This window comes from Oncorhynchus mykiss, chromosome 14, assembly GCF_057628025.1.
Source record: "Oncorhynchus mykiss isolate SJ-2025 chromosome 14, ASM5762802v1, whole genome shotgun sequence".
NCBI lineage: Eukaryota > Metazoa > Chordata > Actinopteri > Salmoniformes > Salmonidae > Oncorhynchus > Oncorhynchus mykiss.
Genome location: NC_143035.1, coordinates 24,155,888 through 24,175,887, shown reverse-complemented (window position 1 = coordinate 24,175,887; position 20,000 = coordinate 24,155,888). Strand labels below are relative to the sequence as shown.

At 43.9% G+C, this 20,000-nt stretch overlaps 1 protein-coding gene across 12 annotated transcripts; it reads left to right on the top strand.

Moving 5' to 3' along the window:
- The first annotated feature begins 5,095 nt into the window (after positions 1-5,095).
- On the top strand, positions 5,096-19,250 carry clnk (cytokine-dependent hematopoietic cell linker). Of its 12 annotated transcripts, none has more exons than XR_016486340.1 (16): positions 5,096-5,347; positions 9,661-9,814; positions 12,755-12,807; positions 12,938-12,995; positions 13,116-13,178; positions 13,605-13,639; positions 16,308-16,327; positions 16,423-16,497; positions 16,695-16,713; positions 16,896-16,920; positions 17,015-17,077; positions 17,179-17,204; positions 17,339-17,436; positions 17,627-17,704; positions 18,314-18,469; positions 18,877-19,250. XR_016486340.1 is itself a non-coding variant. In XM_090198609.1 (16 exons), exons 2-16 carry the CDS (start codon positions 9,682-9,684, stop codon positions 19,027-19,029), a joined length of 1,068 nt encoding a protein of 355 aa, XP_090054735.1. In that variant the 5' UTR covers positions 5,096-5,347; positions 9,661-9,681; the 3' UTR covers positions 19,030-19,250. The 12 variants fall into 12 exon arrangements, 8 of the variants coding, with proteins under 8 accessions (XP_090054735.1, XP_021417227.2, XP_021417228.2 ...); XR_016486341.1 differs by having other exon boundaries at positions 18,314-18,481; XR_016486339.1 differs by having other exon boundaries at positions 16,692-16,713.
- Positions 19,251-20,000: the final 750 nt, after the last annotated feature.

Below are 20,000 nucleotides of genomic sequence, written 5' to 3'. Positions count from 1 at the left end.
TGCAATAAAATCTAACAAGTAAAATCTAACAAATTACACAACATATACCCAATACACACAAATCTAAGTAGGAATGAATTAAAACTATAAACTGTACATCTGGATGAGCGATGTCAGAGCGGAATGGACTAAGATACAGCAGAATAGCATAGAAAACAGTATATAAATATGAGATGAGTAATAATGTAAACATTATTAAAGTGACTGGTGTTCCATTCCTTAAAGTGGCCAGTGATTTCTAGTCTATGGCTATAGGCAGCAGCCTCTAATGTGCTAGTGATGGCCTTGAGATAGAAGCTGTTTTTCAGTCTCTCCCTCCCAGCTTTGATGCACCTGTACTGTTGTCAAGTCTGTTGTCCATGGGTAGAAAGCAGGTATGTTGTTGTGTGAGATATGATACCTTAGCTACCCTGAGTCATTCACCCACAGGGTCACGGTGCTTTCAGACAGCAAAATCAGGTATGCGTCTGAACACAGGAGTAACATAGTAGCTTTTACTGCCAGTTTTTGCTACTACTTTTTGACGGAAAGGACCACATCATTTCAAACACTGAATACAGGTACCACTTTACAGTTCAGCAGGATGTGGGATATTCCCTCTTGAAGTATGGCCTCCACAACAACAACCACGCCCAGGCACAGGGGAAGTGCACTTTTACCTGAAACTTTCGATCCAATTACCTCAGACCCTCAATCCTAGACGGTTTTATTTTTTTCTTTGATGAAAAACCAATCTGAATGCTGAATTCTTTATTATGTGAAACCATGATTACAATAACGATCTCGGACCTCATAAACATACAAACAATAGCAACAATATCTCTTGCAGATATTCACAAAGTATTTCCTGCTATCTAGCTAAAGGTCAGAGTAATGCTGCTCCAGCCACAACCACCACCCCCTCCCTGTTATCCCTCCAACAGCCTCCTGCCCGCTGTCTACAGATCTCTATCTCCACAGCGTTAATTATTAACGCTGCTGAATCAAATAGTCTTATCAGGGAGATAACCCACTGGCCAGACTGCCTGCCCTCCTGCTCGGTTCACACACACACACACACACACACACACACACACACACACACACACACACACACACACACACACACACACACACACACACACACACACACACACACACACACACACACACACACACACATCCAAACTAATTTCTCTCTCAGAGTGCAATGGAGTGGGGAACAGAGGGCTTCTGGACAGCTTGTAAGGTAAAAATGATACCTCTCCCACCTGTGACACGTCACCTCACTAGCTTACCCCAAGTTTACTGTGGGACTTTACTGTCATTTTCACACTAACCTTTTTACACAAGCCAAGACCCAGCAACTTGAGGCACACGTTTAAGATAAATGTTTACAGTGTGGGTCTGTAACACTTTACTTAAAACATCCAGGCATAATGCATCATGCAGTTGTAACGCATTGTAAGTCTTGACCCCTTTATAATGTTTCATAACCATCTCATTATGATTCGACAAAATAACAGCAAGTTTTAGATAGTTGAAAAGGTGCATTAAGAAACACAATCATAAACATATCATAAGTCTCAATTTAAGACATTATAAAGGCTCCTTCCTACATGCTGTCATTTGAGCAGTAAGGCCCTAGAAGGTGTGGTGTATGGCTATTGCTATTATAAACTTCTTACCAAAGTAATTAGAACAGTAATTAAAAAGCCATTTTCTTCATACCCATGGTATACGGTCTGATACATTTGAAGTCTGAAGTTTACATACACTTAGGTTGGAGTCATTAAAACTCATTTTTCAACCACTCCACAAATGTCTTGTTAACAAACTATAGTTTTGGCAAGTCGGTTAGGACATCTACTTTGTGCATGACACAAGTAATTTTTCCAACAATTGTTTACAGACAGATTATTTCACTTATGACTCACTGTATAACAATTCCAGTGGGTCAGAAGTTTACATACTGTGTCTTTAAACAGCTTGGAAAATTTCAGAAAATGATGGCTTTAGAAGCTTCTGATAGGCTAATTGAAATCATTTGAGTCTATTGTAGATGTACTTGCGGATGTTTTTCAAGGCCTACCTTCAAACTCAGTGCCTCTTTGCTTGACATCATGGGAAAATCAAAAGAAATCAACCAAGACTTCAGAAAAAAAATTGTAAATCTCCACAAGTCTGGTTCATCCTTGGGAGCAATTTCCAAACGCCTGAAGGTACCACATTCATCTGTGCAAAAAATAGTACGCAAGCATAAACACCATGGGACCACCCAGCCGTCCTACAGCTCAGGAGGGAGACGCGTTCTGTCTCCCAGAGATGAACGTACTTTGGTGCGAAAAGTGCAATTCAATCCCAGATCAATCCCAGAACAACAGCAAAGGACCTTGTGAAGATGCCGGAGGAAACAGGTACTAAAGTATCTATAGCCACAGTAAAATGAGTCCTATATCGAAAGTGAGTCCTATAAAATGAGTCCATAACCTGAAAGGCCGTTCAGCAAGGAAGAAGCCACTGCTCCAAAACCGCCAACAAAAAGCCAGACTACGGTTTGCAACTGCACATTGGGACAAAGATCGTACTTTTTGGAGAAATGTCCTCTGGTCTGATGAAACAATAATAGAACTGTTTGGCAATAATGACCATCATTATGTTTGGAGGAAAAAGGGGGAGGCTTGCAAGCCGAAGAACACCATCCCTACTGTGAAGCACGGGGGTGGCAGCATCATGTTGTGGGGGTGCTTTGCTGCAGGAGGGACTGGTGCACTTCACAAAATAGATGGCATCGTGAAGTAGGAAAATTCTGTGGATATATTGAAACAACATCTTAAGACATCAGTCAGGAAGTTAAAGCTTGGTCGCAAATGGGTCTTCCAAATGGACAATGACCCCAAGCATTCTTCCAAAGTTGTGGCAAAATGGCTTAAGGACAACAAAGTAAAGGTATTGGAGTGGCCATCACAAAGCCCTGACCTCAATCCTGTAGAGAATTTGTGGGCAGACCTAAAAAAGTGTGTGCGAGCAAAGAGGCCTACAAACCTGACTCCGTTACACCAGCTCTGTCAGGAGGAATGGGCCAAAATTCACCCAACTTATTGTGGGAAGCTTGTGGAAGGCTACCCGAAATGTTTGACCCAAGTTAAACCATTTAAAGGCAATGCTACCAAATACTAATTGAGTGTATGTAAACTTCTGACCCACTGGAATGTGATGAAAGAAATAAAAGCTGAAATAAATAATTCTCTCTACTATTATTCTGACATTTCACATTCTTAAAATAAACTGGTGATCCTAACTGACCTAAAACATTGAATTTTTACTAGGATTAAATGTCAGGAATTGTGAAAAACTGAGTGTAAATGTATTTGGCTAAGGTGTATGTAAACTTCCGTCTTCAACTGTATATCACGGCTTTCAGCCAATCAACATTCAAGGCTCAAAACACCCGGTTTATAACAAGTTATAAAGCACTATTCCTGGATTCTTAAATAAATCTATAATATAATAATATATGCCATTTAGCAGACGCTTTAATCCAAAGCAACCAAAGAATACATACACTGTAAATATTACTGAAATGTCAGCTCAATTACACATCCTCCTTACATCAATTTGATTGACAACCAGTTGAGCTGGTACTCTTAAGAAGTCTCTGCATATCTATACATTCATCTTCAATTGGTGCATGTATTTTATCACCTTCATCAAACACATCCAGCGTATCCTGTTGAGTTGTAACAGCCTGATAGAGTGGTATCATGCGTAAGCCCTCCACCACCTCACACCCCTTCACCACTTCACCCCCCTCCACCACCTCACCACCTCACCCCCCCCTCCACCACCTCACGCCCCTTCTACCACCTCACCCCCCCCCCACCACCTCACACCCCTCCAACACCTCACCCCCCTACACCACCTCACCCCCCTACACCACCTCACCTCCCTCCACCACCTCACCCCCCTCCACCACCTCACCCTCACCCCCCTCCATCACCTCACCCCCCTACACCACCTCACCTCCCTCCACCACCTCACATCCCTCCAACACCTCACCCCCCTCCACCACCTCACCTCACCCCCCTCCATCACCTCACCCCCACCCCCCCCAGCACCTCAGCCCCCCTCCACCACCTCACACCCCTTCACCACCTCACCTCACCCCCCTCCATCACCTCACCCCCACCCCCCTCCAGCACCTCAGCCCCCCTCCAGCACCTTAGCCCCCCTCCACCACCTCACCCCCCTCCACCACCTCACACCCCTCCACCACTTCACCACCTCTCCCCCCTTCCACCACCTCACCTCCCTCCACCACCTCACACCCCTCCAACACCTCACCCCCCTCCACCACCTCACCCTCACCTCCCTCCATCACCTCACCTCACCCCCCTCCAGCACCTTAGCCCCCCTCCAGCACCTTAGCCCCCCTCCACCACCTCACACCCCTTCACCACTTCACCCCCCACCACCACCTCACCCCCACCTCACTCCCCTCCACCACCTCCACCACCTCACCCCCACCCCCTCCACCACCTCACCCCCCCCCTCAACTACCTCACCCCCCCCTCAACTACCTCACCCCCCCTCCACCATCTCACCTCCCTCCACCACCTCACACCCCTTCAACACCTCACCCCCCTCCACCACCTCACCCCCCTCCACCACCTCACCCCCTCTCCACCACCTCACCCCCCTTCACCACCTCACCCCCCCCTTCACCACCTCACCCCCCCTCCACCACCTCACCCCCCCTCCACCACCTCACCCTCACCCCCACCCCCTCCATCACCTCACCCCGCTCCATCACCTCACCCCCACCCCCCTCCAGCACCTCAGCCCCCCTCCACTACCTCACCCCCCATCACCCCCTTCCACCGTCCCGTCCCGTCCCGTCACCCACCCTTCACCACCTCACCCCCATCCTAGGCTGGGTAACTGAATCTTCTGTATCAGTGACAGGTTCGGAGCACGGTGGGGGGGGGGGGGGGGGGTCTTGGCACAGGGATGAGGTGCCAGATTGACAGAGAGATGAGGGTGGTGTGTGTCGTGGAGGAGGGAGGAGGTGTAGCTCACAGATCACAGATAAGCATCAGTGAGAATATGAGAGGCCAGATGGTAATCGTTTTAGAGGAAATGAGACTATACCATCGCAAAGGAAACCACAGGAAAGAGGCTGACCTTGTGCACCTGTACTGCTGCTGCAGAGCTTTCGGGTTACACTGCAGACAGACACAGAGACATTGTGGTGTCCTAAAACTGTTCTCATCAAAAACAGGGCCATAAAGTTCTAAAGTATCCATACTGAGGCCTGGATTGTACTGTGGGTGGACAATGGTGCAATATTTTGAGTTCTACTTATAAGGTAAGCATTTCTGTAACACCTTCCTGGTTTCTCTTTAAGATGGAGGCATAAACAATAAAGCCATTTGATTGGAAGATCAGCCTATTTATTTTTGGTACTTTCATGTAAAAAGTTAACCCAGATTTGTATGTGGGAACTTGTATTTATGAGCTAAATTTAAACCTACAATTCAAGCTTACAAACGCTTTTGCAAGACTTTAATCTCATTCCTACAAGCAGTTCATCTCCGGGCTTGAATATACTATTCTTCATAAATGGGTGCGAGTTGACGCTCCTGAAATAGACGTAGGCACAGATGGAGAGTTAATCTAATGAGAAAAAAGTAAATGTCACAACACCACCCTTGCACTTTGGAGAGCAGATGTTGAAATGTCACGATGCTCAGGCTTAAATTAAGAGCAATACCTGTTAAGAGAAGGCTTCTGCAGGCCATTTATTTTTAACCCAAATTACTGAATGTTCTGTGTAATGAGAAGTATCATCTGAGAAATATATGAGTGGAGAATAATCCTCCCTGTAGAAAACATGTCTCCCCGGCTTCTGTTTCAGATGGTAAATTGGTTTCACAGATTGTCGATCTAGCCCTGTTATTGGTGCTCCACAGTTACTTTCAATGTGCAATTTTGAAACCATGATACTCAGCTGTGGGCGGCAGCATGATGAGAATACTGCACATGAAAAGGGATGTAAAAGGGATAAGCACATACCTGCATTTATTTATACCAGTTCAAGTCCACATCCACATCAAACAAGAGGAGAACATGTCTAACTGAAGCTACTTCACCAAAATGTCCGCCTACGAAATGCTGGGCAGCAGACAGCTCAAATTGTCAAAATAGAAGTCCAATCAGATAGTCAAATGTCAGGTCAAAAGCAAATAAATCTGTATTTTCAGTATGACTACTCACAGCGCATTTATGTATGTTTGTGCAGATGTTTGTTCTCAGAGCTGACACTATTGAGGCCAAATCTCTCTAGCCAGACCACAATCACTTGAAGAAGAAGTGAGGCCATGGGTGGTATGCTGTAGCTGATGCTCATTGCTCACCAACACAGGAAGTCATTTTTGGTTGTTGCAAGGCTAAAATTAGCCAAGTAGACTTCTGTGCAATGACATCCGGGTAATACTAAAGGAATGATGGTAATACCACATAAAAAAAACATTGGTGGGTACTAAATGTTACTGGTTACAGAGTAGTAACAAGTCTGTGAAACCCTTATTGGGCTTGTTCTACAATTTTGGCCTAAGCATGTTGACAAGGTAGTTTGTCTTTGAGAGTAAATGCATGGCATCCACTCTCTTCTCTGTTTCTCATTTCAGCTTCTGTCTCAGTTGGTGAACATGCAAAAAGCAACAGCATCAGGAGCCAAAGATAATTGATAGGCTCTAGTCGAAAATAAATGTGAAAACAAAGAGAACAGGCGGGCTTTGAAAGCACATGACTCTAAGAGCTCAGTAGCCAAGAACTCCTGAAAGTGTTGCTTGTTTTTTAATGGCTGTGTTTTTCCCTCCGTATGCAGTTTTCTCGTGGGATGTGGATGTAGCATCTCAATCATCTGTACTATATAAGCAAACATGCTCTGGTTCATCCCTTCATGGGGATTTGGCTGTGACTGATATTTAGTGAGATTCTTTTGGCAATGGTTATGCATACTTTATCCTCTGTTTGGTTGATGGTTGATGATAGCACTGTTGGAGGATGCACCACTGGCTATTTCTATATTTTGCTCTTTAAAAAATGATAAAGTCACAGTTTCAGAAAAAGCATATTATTACCCCACCGAAAACAAATAAAAGCAAATATTACAAATGTATATATTTTTTGATATGGTTGAATTATAACATTTAATGGTCTAGTGCCTCTTATCTGATCAGACCAGCTCTGTAGCCTTCAGTCGACTGTGTCTGTTGTGATGTACATCTACTAATATCATCTCCATCTGAGCATTGCTTAATATCACAATACATATATATTTGTGTTCTCTGAAACGGTCTTGCCAGCCATTGTCACCTATTTTATTCCATCAGGAGCCCCACTTCAAGGTGCTCATGCTAATTTCTTACTAAGAGTACGTTCCAAATGGCACCCTATTCCCTCTATAGTGCGAGTGCCATTTGGGACACTCCCACAGTACTTCTGCATGTGGTCAGTGGATGAAAGGTTCCAAGGACGGGCTGTTTTGGAACGTGCAGCCTTGTGTTAAATGCCAAGCTAATTATGTGCTTGGCCTCATCGTTAGCTGAAGAGAGGGACCAGCTATGAGTCTGCTGTGATTATGGTTAGTAATGGCTGACCTGTTGGTTCCACTTCAATGAACCTGGAAGGGGGGGCAGTTTTAGAGCTTGCAACCCTTCCTGTTATTAGGGCTGTAGTCCAAACACGTTCATTTTACCTCCTCAACCCTTGCATAAGCGACTTTCCCTTTGGGGAATCCACGTCGAAACCGGATGAAGTTTGATTGCCGTCTTAAGTAGAGGTCCAATTCACAAACGTTGCCCCCTCGGCCCTAGATTTAGGTCGAGGGAGCTAGTGAAGAACTTTGATCACTAGTGGGGTTGAGATGACCCACAATTCAATGCTAACTGTAGTCACGTGTTAAACTCCGGTGGCTGCGAAGTGTAAAATCTAATCAACAAGGCTGCGTTTTCGGCATGTGAGACAAAATTATGACGCAAGCTTGCAAAACAATGTATATAGATGACATTCATTTTAGTGTTGGCAAATGGGAATGACACTCAAATTGGCTTAGTCTAGTACTGAGGAGCCTATAAAACATACAGTTGAAGTCGTAAGTTTACATACATCTTAGCCAAATACATTTACACTCAGTTTTTCACAATTTCTGACATTTAATCTGAGTACAAATTCCCTGTTTTAGGGCAGTTAGGATCATCACTTTATTTTAAGATTGTGAAATGTCAGAATAATAGTAGAGAGAATTATTTATTTCAGCTTTTATTTCTTTCATCACATTCCCAGTGGGTCAGAAGTTTACATACACTCAATTAGTACTTGGTAGCATTGCCTTTAAATTGTTTAACTTAGGTCAAACGTTTCAGGTAGCCTTCCACAAGCTTCTCACAATAAATTGGGTGAATTTTGGCCCATTCCTCCTGACAGAGCTGGTGTAACTGAGTCAGGTTTCTAGCCCTCCTTGCTCGCACACGCTTTTTCAGTTCTGCCCACAAATATTGAGGTCAGGGCTTTGTGATGGCCACTCCAATACATTGACTTTGTTGTCCTTAAGCCATTTTGCCACAACTTTGGAAGTGTGCTTGGGGTCATTGTCCATTTGGAAGACCCATTTGCGACCAAGCCTTCACAATTAACCAATTGTGGGAAGCTTGTGGAAGGCTACCCGAAACATTTAACCCAAGTTAAACTATTTAAATGCAATGCTACCAAATACTAATTGAGTGTATGTAAACTTCTGACCCACTGGGGATGTGATGAAAGAAATAAAAGCTGAAATAAATCATTCTCTCTACTATTACTCTGACATTTCACATTCAGAAAATAAAGTGGTGATCCTAACTGGCCTAAGACAGGGAATTTTTACTCTGATTAATTGTCAGGAATTGTTAAAAATTGCATTTAAATGTATTTGGCTGTGAACGTAAACCTCCGACTTCAACTGTAGGTCTTTACTGATAGGCCCTCAGTGAAGTACTACATTCAACGACTTTTGAGAGTGAACGTATAGTGTAAATTCCCTTATGCATCTCTTCTCTCCTGTCAGTCAGTCTGTCCCTCTTACCAACTGTCTGTGTGTCTGTTTGTCTAGTCCCATTTCATTTCAGACATATATTTTCAGACGCGGGAGAGATATCACTGTATTGTCGGTCAAGGGCTCTCAAATTCTGTTAATGTCCTTTGCCCTCCAACCCTCCACCACCCACACTGCCAGTTCCACCATCTGTCACATTGTGGCTTGTTTAGTCAAAGTGGGTGAAGTGAGCATAAAGCATTATTGTGGCATTAATGTGGTGGGCCGCGTGAAGAGGGCATTCTTCTGGGTTGCAGCACAGTCATGTTAAAACATGGCCCAACACCAGCACTCACACCACAGTAGACTCAGTTACAGTAAATGAATAATGAAGTTTCTGAGACATTTCTGATTAGATTGCAAAGGTTTTACTGATTTCAGGGGAAACATCCTGATGGTACTTTATGTGGAGCTAATGATGACTCTAATATACACCAGACAAAAACAAACTATTAGGTAACGAATCACCAGTTTCATGCAGTTTGTGTGAAGAATACAGTATGTGAGAATCTCACATTGAAGTAGCTCCTTCTCATTCTCCACAGGAACCTTGGAAGAGAGGCAACATGACCAAACAGAGATATGGTCGCTATAGCAACATGGAGGAGGATGAGTATCATGTCCCTGATAACCATGAAGAAGAGTTCTTGGTGCACATCCTTCCTGCCAGAGCCTCCGAGTCAGACAGAGACTATGCAGGTACAAACTCTAGTCCCTGACAATCTATTAGATAGAATAATAGAATTAGAGCAGGTAAAAAGTAGAAAACAGAGAAGTTGCTCTTCCATCTTGTATTAAAGGTATGATTAGCTAGCCACACATGACAAATACAAAGTACCTATAATTAATATACTGTATATCTATAATTAAACTTAAAATGTAATATGTAAAAATTAAAAAGGTTTTACTTTGCATTGTGTATTTTGCCAGACGTTTTAAGACATTCAAGCACAAAGTAGATTTAGACTAGATTAGAAGCCCCATTGTGCACCAGTCTAATAAGAAGTAAGTAAATAAAGTGTGGGCAAGAACAAGTGTGACATTCAAACCCAATGTGAGACAGAAAGCGGAGCTGTAAGTGAGATCTCATGCTGCTGAGAGAGGCCTCTGTGTGGATCTCTAGAGCCATCTGTAGGCCAATCAAATCCACACTGTGGGAGAGATACAATTATCCTGAAATTAACGGGGAGAGAATAGCATAAATTGTGTCAGTAAACTCCTCATGGATTATGGATGGTCTGTAGTAATACCACAATCAGGGGCCGCAGGGGCACACAGCTGCTCTGTAGTAATACCACAGGCAGGGGCCCCACAGCTGTGCTGTAGTAATATGACAGTCAGGGGCCCCACAGCTGCTCTGTAGTAATACCACAGTCAGGGGCCCCACAGCTTCTCTGTAGTAATACCACAGGGGCCCCACAGTTGCTATATTGTAATACCACAGCCAGGGGCCCCACAGCTGAAATATAGTAATACCACAGTCAGGGACCCCACAGCTGCTCTGTAGTAATACCACAGTCAGGGGCCCACAGCTGCTCTGTAGTAATATGACAGTCAGGAGCCCCACAGCTGCTCTGTAATAATACCACAGTCAGGTTCCCCACAGCTGCTCTGTAGTAATACCACAGTCAGGGACCCCACAGCTGCTCTGTAGTAATACCACAGTCAGGGGCCCACAGTTGCTCTGTAGTAATATGACAGTCAGGAGCCCCACAGCTGCTCTGTAGTAATACCACAGTCAGGGACCCCACAGCTGCTCTGTAGTAATACCACAGTCAGGAGCCCCACAGCTGCTCTGTAGTAATACCACAGTCAGGAGCCCCACAGCTGCTCTGTAGTAATACCACAGTCAGGAGCCCCACATCTGCTCTGTAGTGATACCACAGTCAGGGACCCCACAGCTGCTCTGTAGTAATACCACAGTCAGGAGCCCCACAGCTGCTCTGTAATAATACCACAGTCAGGAGCCCCACAGCTGCTCTGTAATAATACCACAGTCAGGAGCCCCACAGCTGCTCTGTAATAATACCACAGTCAGGAGCCCCACATCTGCTCTGTAGTAATACCACAGTCAGGGTCCCCACAGCTGCTCTGTATTAATATGACAGTCAGGACCCCATAGCTGCTCTGTAGTAATACCACAGTCAGGAGCCCCACAGCTGCTCTGTAATAATACCACAGTCAGGAGCCCCACATCTGCTCTGTAGTAATACCACAGTCAGGGTCCCCACAGCTGCTCTGTATTAATATGACAGTCAGGACCCCATAGCTGCTCTGTAGTAATACCACAGTCAGGACCCCACAGCTGCTCTGTAGTAATACCACAGTCAGGACCCCACAGCTGCTCTGTAGTAATATGATAGTCAGGAGCCCCACATCGGCTCTGTAGTAATACCACAGTCAGGAGGCCCACAGCTGCTCTGTATTAATATGACAGTCAGGGGCCCCACGGCTGCTCTGTAGTAATATGATAGTCAGGAGCCCCACAGCTGCTCTGTAGTAATATGATAGTCAGGGACCCCACAGCTGCTCTGTAGTAATATGATAGTCAGGAGCCCCACATCTGCTCTGTAGTAATACCACAGTCAGGAACCCCATAGCTGCTCTGTAGTAATACCACAGTCAGGGGCCCACAGATGCTCTGTAGTAATATGACAGTCAGGACCCCAAAGCTGCTCTGTAGTAATACCACAGTCAGGGACCCCACAGCTGCTCTGTAGTAATACCACAGTCAGGGGCCCACAGCTGCGCTGTAGTAATATGATAGTCAGGAGCCCCACAGCTGCTCTGTAGTGATATTACAGTCAGAGTCCCCACAGCTGCTCTGTAGTAATACCACAGTCAGGACCCCACAGCTGCTCTGTAGTAATATGATAGTCAGGAGCCCCACAGCTGCTCTGTAGTAATACCACAGTCAGGAGCCCCACAGCTGCTCTGTATTAATATGACAGTCAGGGGCCCCACGGCTGCTCTGTAGTAATATGATAGTCAGGAGCCCCACAGCTGCTCTGTAGTAATACCACAGTCAGGAGCCCCACAGCTGCTCTGTATTAATATGACAGTCAGGGGCCCCACAGCTGCTCTGTAGTAATATGATAGTCAGGAGCCCCACATCTGCTCTGTAGTAATATGACAGTCAGGGGCCCCACAGCTGCTCTGTAGTGATATGAAAGTCAGGGTCCCCACAGCTGCTCTGTAGTAATACCACAGTCAGGACCCCACAGCTGCTCTGTAGTAATATGACAGTCAGGGGCCCCACAGCTGCTCTGTAGTAATATGATAGTCAGGAGCCCCACATCTGCTCTGTAGTAATACCACAGTCAGGACCCCAAAGCTGCTCTGTAGTAATATGATAGTCAGGAGCCCCACATCTGCTCTGTAGTAATATGACAGTCAGGGGCCCCACATCTGCTCTGTAGTAATATGACAGTCAGGGGCCCCACATCTGCTCTGTAGTAATATGACAGTCAGGGGCCCCACAGCTGCTCTACCTTTGGCTGTGTTACTATGGATACAGTAAGATGTTTTTTGTTGTGTAGGTGGAATAACACTCTATACTTCCATCTACTGGAACAACTTGCAATTGCCACATCAACCAAAACTGTTGAGATTAATAATAATTATATTCTTTCTTTAAAGATAGGGACATTTCCAGATCCTCCTACGCTCAGAGTATCAGCTCCACTTCAAGTGTACGTGATTTTCCTCAGTTCTTCTTTTACATCACACAATTTGCCAGTTTACATCCAATCAACAGTGAGTTTAAACCCATTATTTAAACATGATATTAATGTTTATTGCCATGTTTTGTCTTGCTTGTAGGGCAGCCCTATCATACCCCCACGGCATCCCAAAAGAGGCCTCCCTTGTACTTCTCCAGGTAACTGAAACCCAAATAATTACTGATTGAAGCGCATATAAGAGTTGGTAGAGAGTTCCAATACACTCCTTGGTCATGTTTCAAGTTTGGTCAATGGATCCATGGCATTGTTTTGAATAGGAAATACCGGACCTTCTGTCAACCGCCAACTGAAGCCCAGAAAACCAAGGAGGACCCAGTTAGGTAATAATCACCAAACAGGAGTTGTCATTTTATCTTTATTTAACTAAGCAAGTCACTTAAGAACAAATTCTTATTACAATGACGGCCTACCCCAGCCAAACCCAGATGATGCTGGGTCAATTGTGCACTGCCCTATGGGACTCCCAATCACAGTGGGATGTGATTCAGCCTGGATTCAAACCAGGGACTGTAGTGTCACCTCTTGCCCTGAGATGCAGTGCCTTAGACCACTGCGCCACTCCGGGGCACATCAGTAATCATTGGTGATAATAATGTCATCCATTAATCAGTTTTGACTGGTGTAATTGATAATAATCGGTGCATGCAGAAAATGACTGCATTTATTCCAATTCATAAACATGATGATGTCAAGATGGTGATATAGCACAGCAAAGGTAATCCAGTTCAAGAGCTGTTGTTTTACAGATGGCAGAGCACAAGTCATGGAAACTACAGAACAGGTAAATGTTTTACACTGTTAAAAAAATAATACTATTCAGCAATTCAAACAAAAGCTCAAATCAAATGTATTTGTCACATGCACATGGTTAGCAGATGTTAATGCGAGTGTAGCGAAATGCTTGTGCTTCTAGTTCCGGCAATGCAGTAATAACCAACGAGTAATCTAACCTAACAATTCCAAAACTACTACCTTATACACACAAGTGTAAAGGAATAAAGAATATGTACATAAAGATATATGAATGAGTGATGGTACAGAACAGCATAGGCAAGATGCAGGAGATGGTATAGAGTACAGTATATACATATGAGATTAGTAATGTAGGGTATGTAAACAAAATGGCATAGTTTAAAGTGGCTAGTGATACATGTATTACATAAAGATGCAGTAGATGATATAGAGTACAGTATATACATATACATATGAGATGAGTAATGTAGGGTATGTAAACATTATATTATGTAGCATTGTTTAAAGTGGCTAGTGGTATATTTTACATCAATTTCCATCAATTCCCGTTTTTAAAGTGGCTGGAGTTGAGTCAGTGTGTTGGCAGCAGCCATTCAATGTTAGTGGTGGCTGTTTAACAGTCTGATGGCTTTGAGATAGAAGCCGTTTTTCAGTCTCTCGGTCCCTGCTTTGATGCACCTGTACTGACCTCGCCTTCTGGATGATAGCGGGGTGAACAGGCAGTGGCTCGGGTGGTTGTTGTCCTTGATGATCTTTATGGCCTTCCTATGACAGTGGGTGGTGTAGGTGTCCTGGAGGGCAGGTAGTTTGCACCCAGTGATGCGTTGTGCAGACCTCACTACCCTCTGGAGAGCCTTGCGGTTGTGGGCGGAGCAGTTGTCGTACCAGGCGGTAATACAGCCTGACAGGATGCTCTCGATTGTGCATCTGTAGAAGTTTGTGAGTGCTTTTGGTGACAAGCTGAATTTCTTCAGCCTCCTGAGGTTGAAGAGGCGCTGCTGCGCCTTCTTCACGATGCTGTCTGTGTGGGTGGACCAATTCAGTTTGTCCGTGATGTGTACGCCGAGGAACTTAAAACTTACTACCCTCTCCACTACTGTCCCATCGATGTCGATAGGGGGGTGCTCCCTCTGCTGTTTCCTGAAGTCCACAATCATCTCCTCCGTTGACGTTGAGTGTGAGGTTATTTTCCTGACACCACACTCCGAGGGCCCTCACCTCCTCCCTGTAGGCTGTCTCGTCGTTGTTGGTAATCAAGCCTACCACTGTAGTGTCGTCCGCAAACTTGATGATTGAGTTGGAGGCATGCATGGCCACGCAGTCGTGGGTGAACGGGGAGTACAGGAGAGGGCTCAGAACGCACCCTTGTGGGGCCCCAGTGTTGAGGATCAGCAGGGTGGAGATGTTGTTACCTACCCTCACCACCTGGGGGCGGCCCGTCAGGAAGTCTAGTACCCAGTTGCACAGGGCGGGGTCGAGACCCAGGGTCTCGAGCTTGATAACTAGTTTGGAGGGTACTATGGTGTTAAATGCTGATCTGAAGTCGATGAACAGCATTCTCACATAGGTATTCCTCTTGTCCAGATGGGTTAGGGCAGTGTGCAGTGTGGTTGAGATTGCATCGTCTGTGGACCTATTTGGGCGGTAAGCAAATTGGAGTGGGTCTAGGGTGTCAGGTAGGGTGGAGGTGATATGGTCCTTGACTAGTCTCTCAAAGCACTTCATGATGACGGAAGTGAGTGCTACGGGGCGGTAGTCGTTTAGCTCAGTTACCTTAGCTTTCTTGGGAACAGGGACAATGGTGGCCTTCTTGAAGCATGTGGGAACAGCAGACTGGGATAAGGATTGATTGAATATGTCCGTAAACACACCAGCCAGCTGGTCTGCGCATGCTCTGAGGACGCGGCTGGGGATGCCTTCTGGGCCTGCAGCCTTGCGAGGGTTAACACATTTAAATGTTTTCCTCACATTGGCTGCAGTGAAGGAGAGTCAGCAGGTTTTGGTTGCGGGCCGTGTCAGTGGCACTGTATTGTCCTCAAAGCGGGCAAAAAAAGTTATTTAGTCTGCCTGGGAGCAAGACATCCTGGTCCGTGACAGGGCTGGTTTCCTTTTTGTAATCCGTGATTGACTGTAGACCCTGCCACATACCTCTTGTGTCTGAGCCGTTGAATTGTGACTCTACTTTGTCTCTATACTGACGCTTAGCTTGTTTAATTGCCTTGCGGAGGGAATAGCTACACTGTTTCTATTTGGTCATGTTTCCGGTTACCTTTCCCTGGTTAAAAGCAGTGGTTTGTGCTTTCAATTTCACGAGAATGCTGCCATCAATCCACGGTTTCTGGTTTGGGAATGTTTTAATCGTTGCTATGGGAACGACATCATCAATGCACTTTATAATGAACTTGCTCACCGAATCAGCGTATTCGTCAATGTTGTTGTGGGACGCGATGCGGAACATATCCCAGTCCGAGTGATCGAAGCAGTCTTGAAGCGTGGAATCAGATTGGTCGGACCAGCGTTGAACAGACCTGAACGCGGGAGCTTCTTGTTTTAATTTCTGTCTGTAGGCAGAAACTAAAAAGCTCTGGGAAAGACCAAGAGGCTGACACTTAAGATTTACAAACAAAAAACATTTTCCAAACTGGAAAAGAGTGCCAAATTTAAAATACAGTCCTCTTGATATTCCTCTTTTCCAGAACATGCTACTCCCACCAAGGTAATAGTCCCTCTAATCTATTTATCAGTATTATGTTTTTAAGTCCAGTATGTTCGTTTTGAAACCTTTGAGACTTTAATACGGTTTGGTTCCAGGTCCCCACCATCCTTACCTAAGGACCTAATGAACAAGCTGTCTGGGCTGAACCTCCAGAGGCCCTGCAGGAGAGAGTGAGTTATTGTCCATCTACCTAACACCATAGGGACTTTAAGGGGACACTAATGCAATGTCATATGGAGTATTAGTGCCACCTGTTGGTTGAATGTGATTCCACCATGACCCATCTCAGAAATTACGTTCACCTATAGTTATATTTCCAATTGAAAGAGAATTGTAAAATGGGTCTGTCTCTTTTCCTCTCCAGCAGACAGAGAAGACAACAAAATGTAAGAGGTTAAATCACATATTGTATGCCTAATTTTAGCTAAACGTCTATTTTTGGGTGAATCTATCTACATGGATGCAGTGTTAGCGGTCCAAAAACGTTCAAAAACACGTAAATGAATAGCTACTAAGGATGGTTGCTTCACGTTCATCACGTATAACGTATGCTTCATATTAATTATAGGTGGAATGCAATACACCTTCAAATAGTGAGTACTATTTCAATTCCATATTAAAGAAACCAAACACTCTAACGTTGTAATAATAATAGAAATGTTAACATATTTTAGGTAATTGTTTAAGGAAAGAGCAAACTATCCAAAGGTATTCACTGGACCTTGAATCTCAACTCAACACAGACATAAGGTACATGGGAGGAATTTTTGTGAAGGTCTTTAAAACCACTACAATAGTTTATGAGTATTTTTCTATGTTTAAGATAACACATTATTTGATTCTTGAATTAGGTTACAACAAAGGCACAATACCCCAGGTAAATAAGACCTTGCCATCTCAACATTTTGTATAGTTTAATTGCATTTATCTCCAATTTACCTATAGAAAATAAACTACTGTGTCGGGTATGATGAATGCAATTGAAAGCCTGTCTTATTTTATGCCATGTAGAAGAGTCGTCAGTGAAGCGCCAACAACACCATGAGTGGCCTCAAACCAAAGATGACGTGGAGCAGCATGACTTTGTCCCCAAGGAAAGACCGTGTCAGGTATGCTGCCTGAATACACCAGGCACATCTCCAAATGGGTGATAGCCACCAAATCAAACAGGACAATGATGTGCTTGAAGATTACTTGGAAGTAATGAAAGAACCAAAACTATGACAGAAAATGCCAATGTACTGTAGTTTACATGATTGGCCCGTTTATGAAATTACAATATGCTTTATTTTTTTCCAGACATACAATGAACAAGACTGGTACATAGGAGCTTGTGATCGAGCAGAGGCTGAACATGCCTTACACCTGGTGAATAAGGTTTGTAATGTGAGGTGTTATTTAAGTAATGAGGCATGAAGGGAGCACTGTATATGTCACGACTTCTGCCGAAGTCGTTGCCTCTCCTTGTTTGGGCGGTGCTCGGCGGTCGATGTCACCGGCCTTCTAGCCATCATTGATCCATTTTTCATTTTCCATTGGTTTTGTCTTGTCTTCCCACACACCTGTTTTCAATCCCATTCATTACCTGTTGTGTATTTAACCCTCTGTTTCCCCTCGTGTCTTTGTCAGAGATTGTTTGATGTCAAGTGTTGTTTTATGTTGTATAGGTGCGCGACGGGTCCTCGTACCCATGTTCATTTAAGTATGTACGTATTTAGTGTTTGGAGCATGTTAAGTAAGTGGACTTATATTAAAAGACTCCATTTACACTCCGTTTGACTCTCCTGCGCCTGACTTCCCTGCCACTTATACACACGACTCTGACAGTATATTTTAATGTACAGTAGTAATTAAGTAATATTAATGATACAATCTATATAAAATGATTACGTACTGCTTATGAATGTGTTATGTATGGGCTGTAACTATGAAGTCATTGTATATGTACTCTTTCAATAAAGTGTTACCCAAATGTCTCCCTAACAGAATGGGGCATTTTTGGTGCGGAATTGCTCAAGGAACACGAAGAGCGAACCCTTTGTCTTAGCAGTGTTTCATGACAAGAGAGTTTTCAACGTTAAAATTCGGTTCATTGATAGCACCTCCAAGTATGTCCTTGGGACTGGGCAAAGTGCCAATGATGTGAGTAGACAAGTAAGAACGAGTACTTTACCTTAGTAGACTTTACTTTAACTTTGCTTGAGTAGATTTGAATTTACTTTAACGCAGAGATCCGCCATGGCCGAAAAAGCGCCACTGGCCGCCGCAGGCCGCTTTGTTATTGTTTTTGTTTTGAGGAAATGAGCCTCCAGCATCACAGTAAAAAAAAAACATGGTAGTAGGCCTATATACGCTGCTGTTCTACCGCACGTGCAATGAACAAAAACTGTGTTTGTTGTTTTAAAAGTAACATCTTTGTTGTTGTAATACTGCAAACGGACGTGGCAGTTTCACCGATATGGATTGTTGCTTTATGTATCACTCTATCACACTTTAAGTATCAAGCTTATCCTTACATGGCTTACATTAATGCTTTATTTTCTCCCTAGATGTTTGATTCTGTGGCAGACATCGTCAGATTTCACTCCATATTCCCTGTGGTCCTGATCAATGGGAGGAACCAATTAGCTAACAGATATCAGGGGAACTGTGTGTTGACATACCCAATCACAAAAGAGGTTGTCAACCAACTGTTGGAATGAAAGGCCCTCTGTGCCCAAGCAATAACTATCCCATTTTGTCTGAGTTGATCCACTGGATCTGTCTGTGTTTATCTGTTTTGTAATGTGCTATATTTTACTATAAATTGTTACATTTCGCTCTCTACTCTGTACAAAGACTCACCATTGTCTTGCATCTGAGTACATGTACTGTATAGACATTATGTAAACTTGCCTAAATAAAGGTTTTAAGGAAGCATTGAGACTGACTTAGAAATATTTTTTTATGTTGCAAAAGTAGAACAGATAATTCAAGTATAAATCAAGGAGTCACTGCTGATACAGACCAGGAAGGCAATTTCTCTGTGTCACACTTCTGTGTGAAGAACAAATCAATAGATATCTAACAAAGATTTATGCATGAATACCAACAGGTCCATTCAGTTGATGTGTTACCAGCCTCATCAACTGAGCACCCACCACGTCTATTTCTACGGGCACAAGCACTGTTCATGACACAAACTTTTCACACCCCTCTTGTTGGTGGAGAGAATTTTGCAGGTTTAAAGCTTATTTCCTGCAGTTCTACACATTTTGTCATGGGGTGCAAAGAACATTTTATAGTTTTAAAGCAAATGTTCTTGCAATTCTATACATTTTGCCATGTATAGTGTGTATTAATGTGATATTTGAGTGACTAAAATTAAAACAATATCTATGGCCGGGAAAAAAAAGAAAAAAAAACGTTAGCTGACATGGGCTTGTTGAGCACTGTAAGTGTAAGTAATGCAATGACTGACATGACAAGAGGAACTGATGATGCACTTCCCAATTTCGAAATTGCACCTTGTGCATTCTACTATTACAACATTCAAGAGTTCCGGCTTTAAACATGTATTTATATATAAACATGTTTTGGGGCTGGAGGCACGCCCCAGTGTTTGGGAAACACTGGACTACTTGGTCACAGTCATGTAGGAATAAAATTAATATCCTGATTGGCAGCATCACTA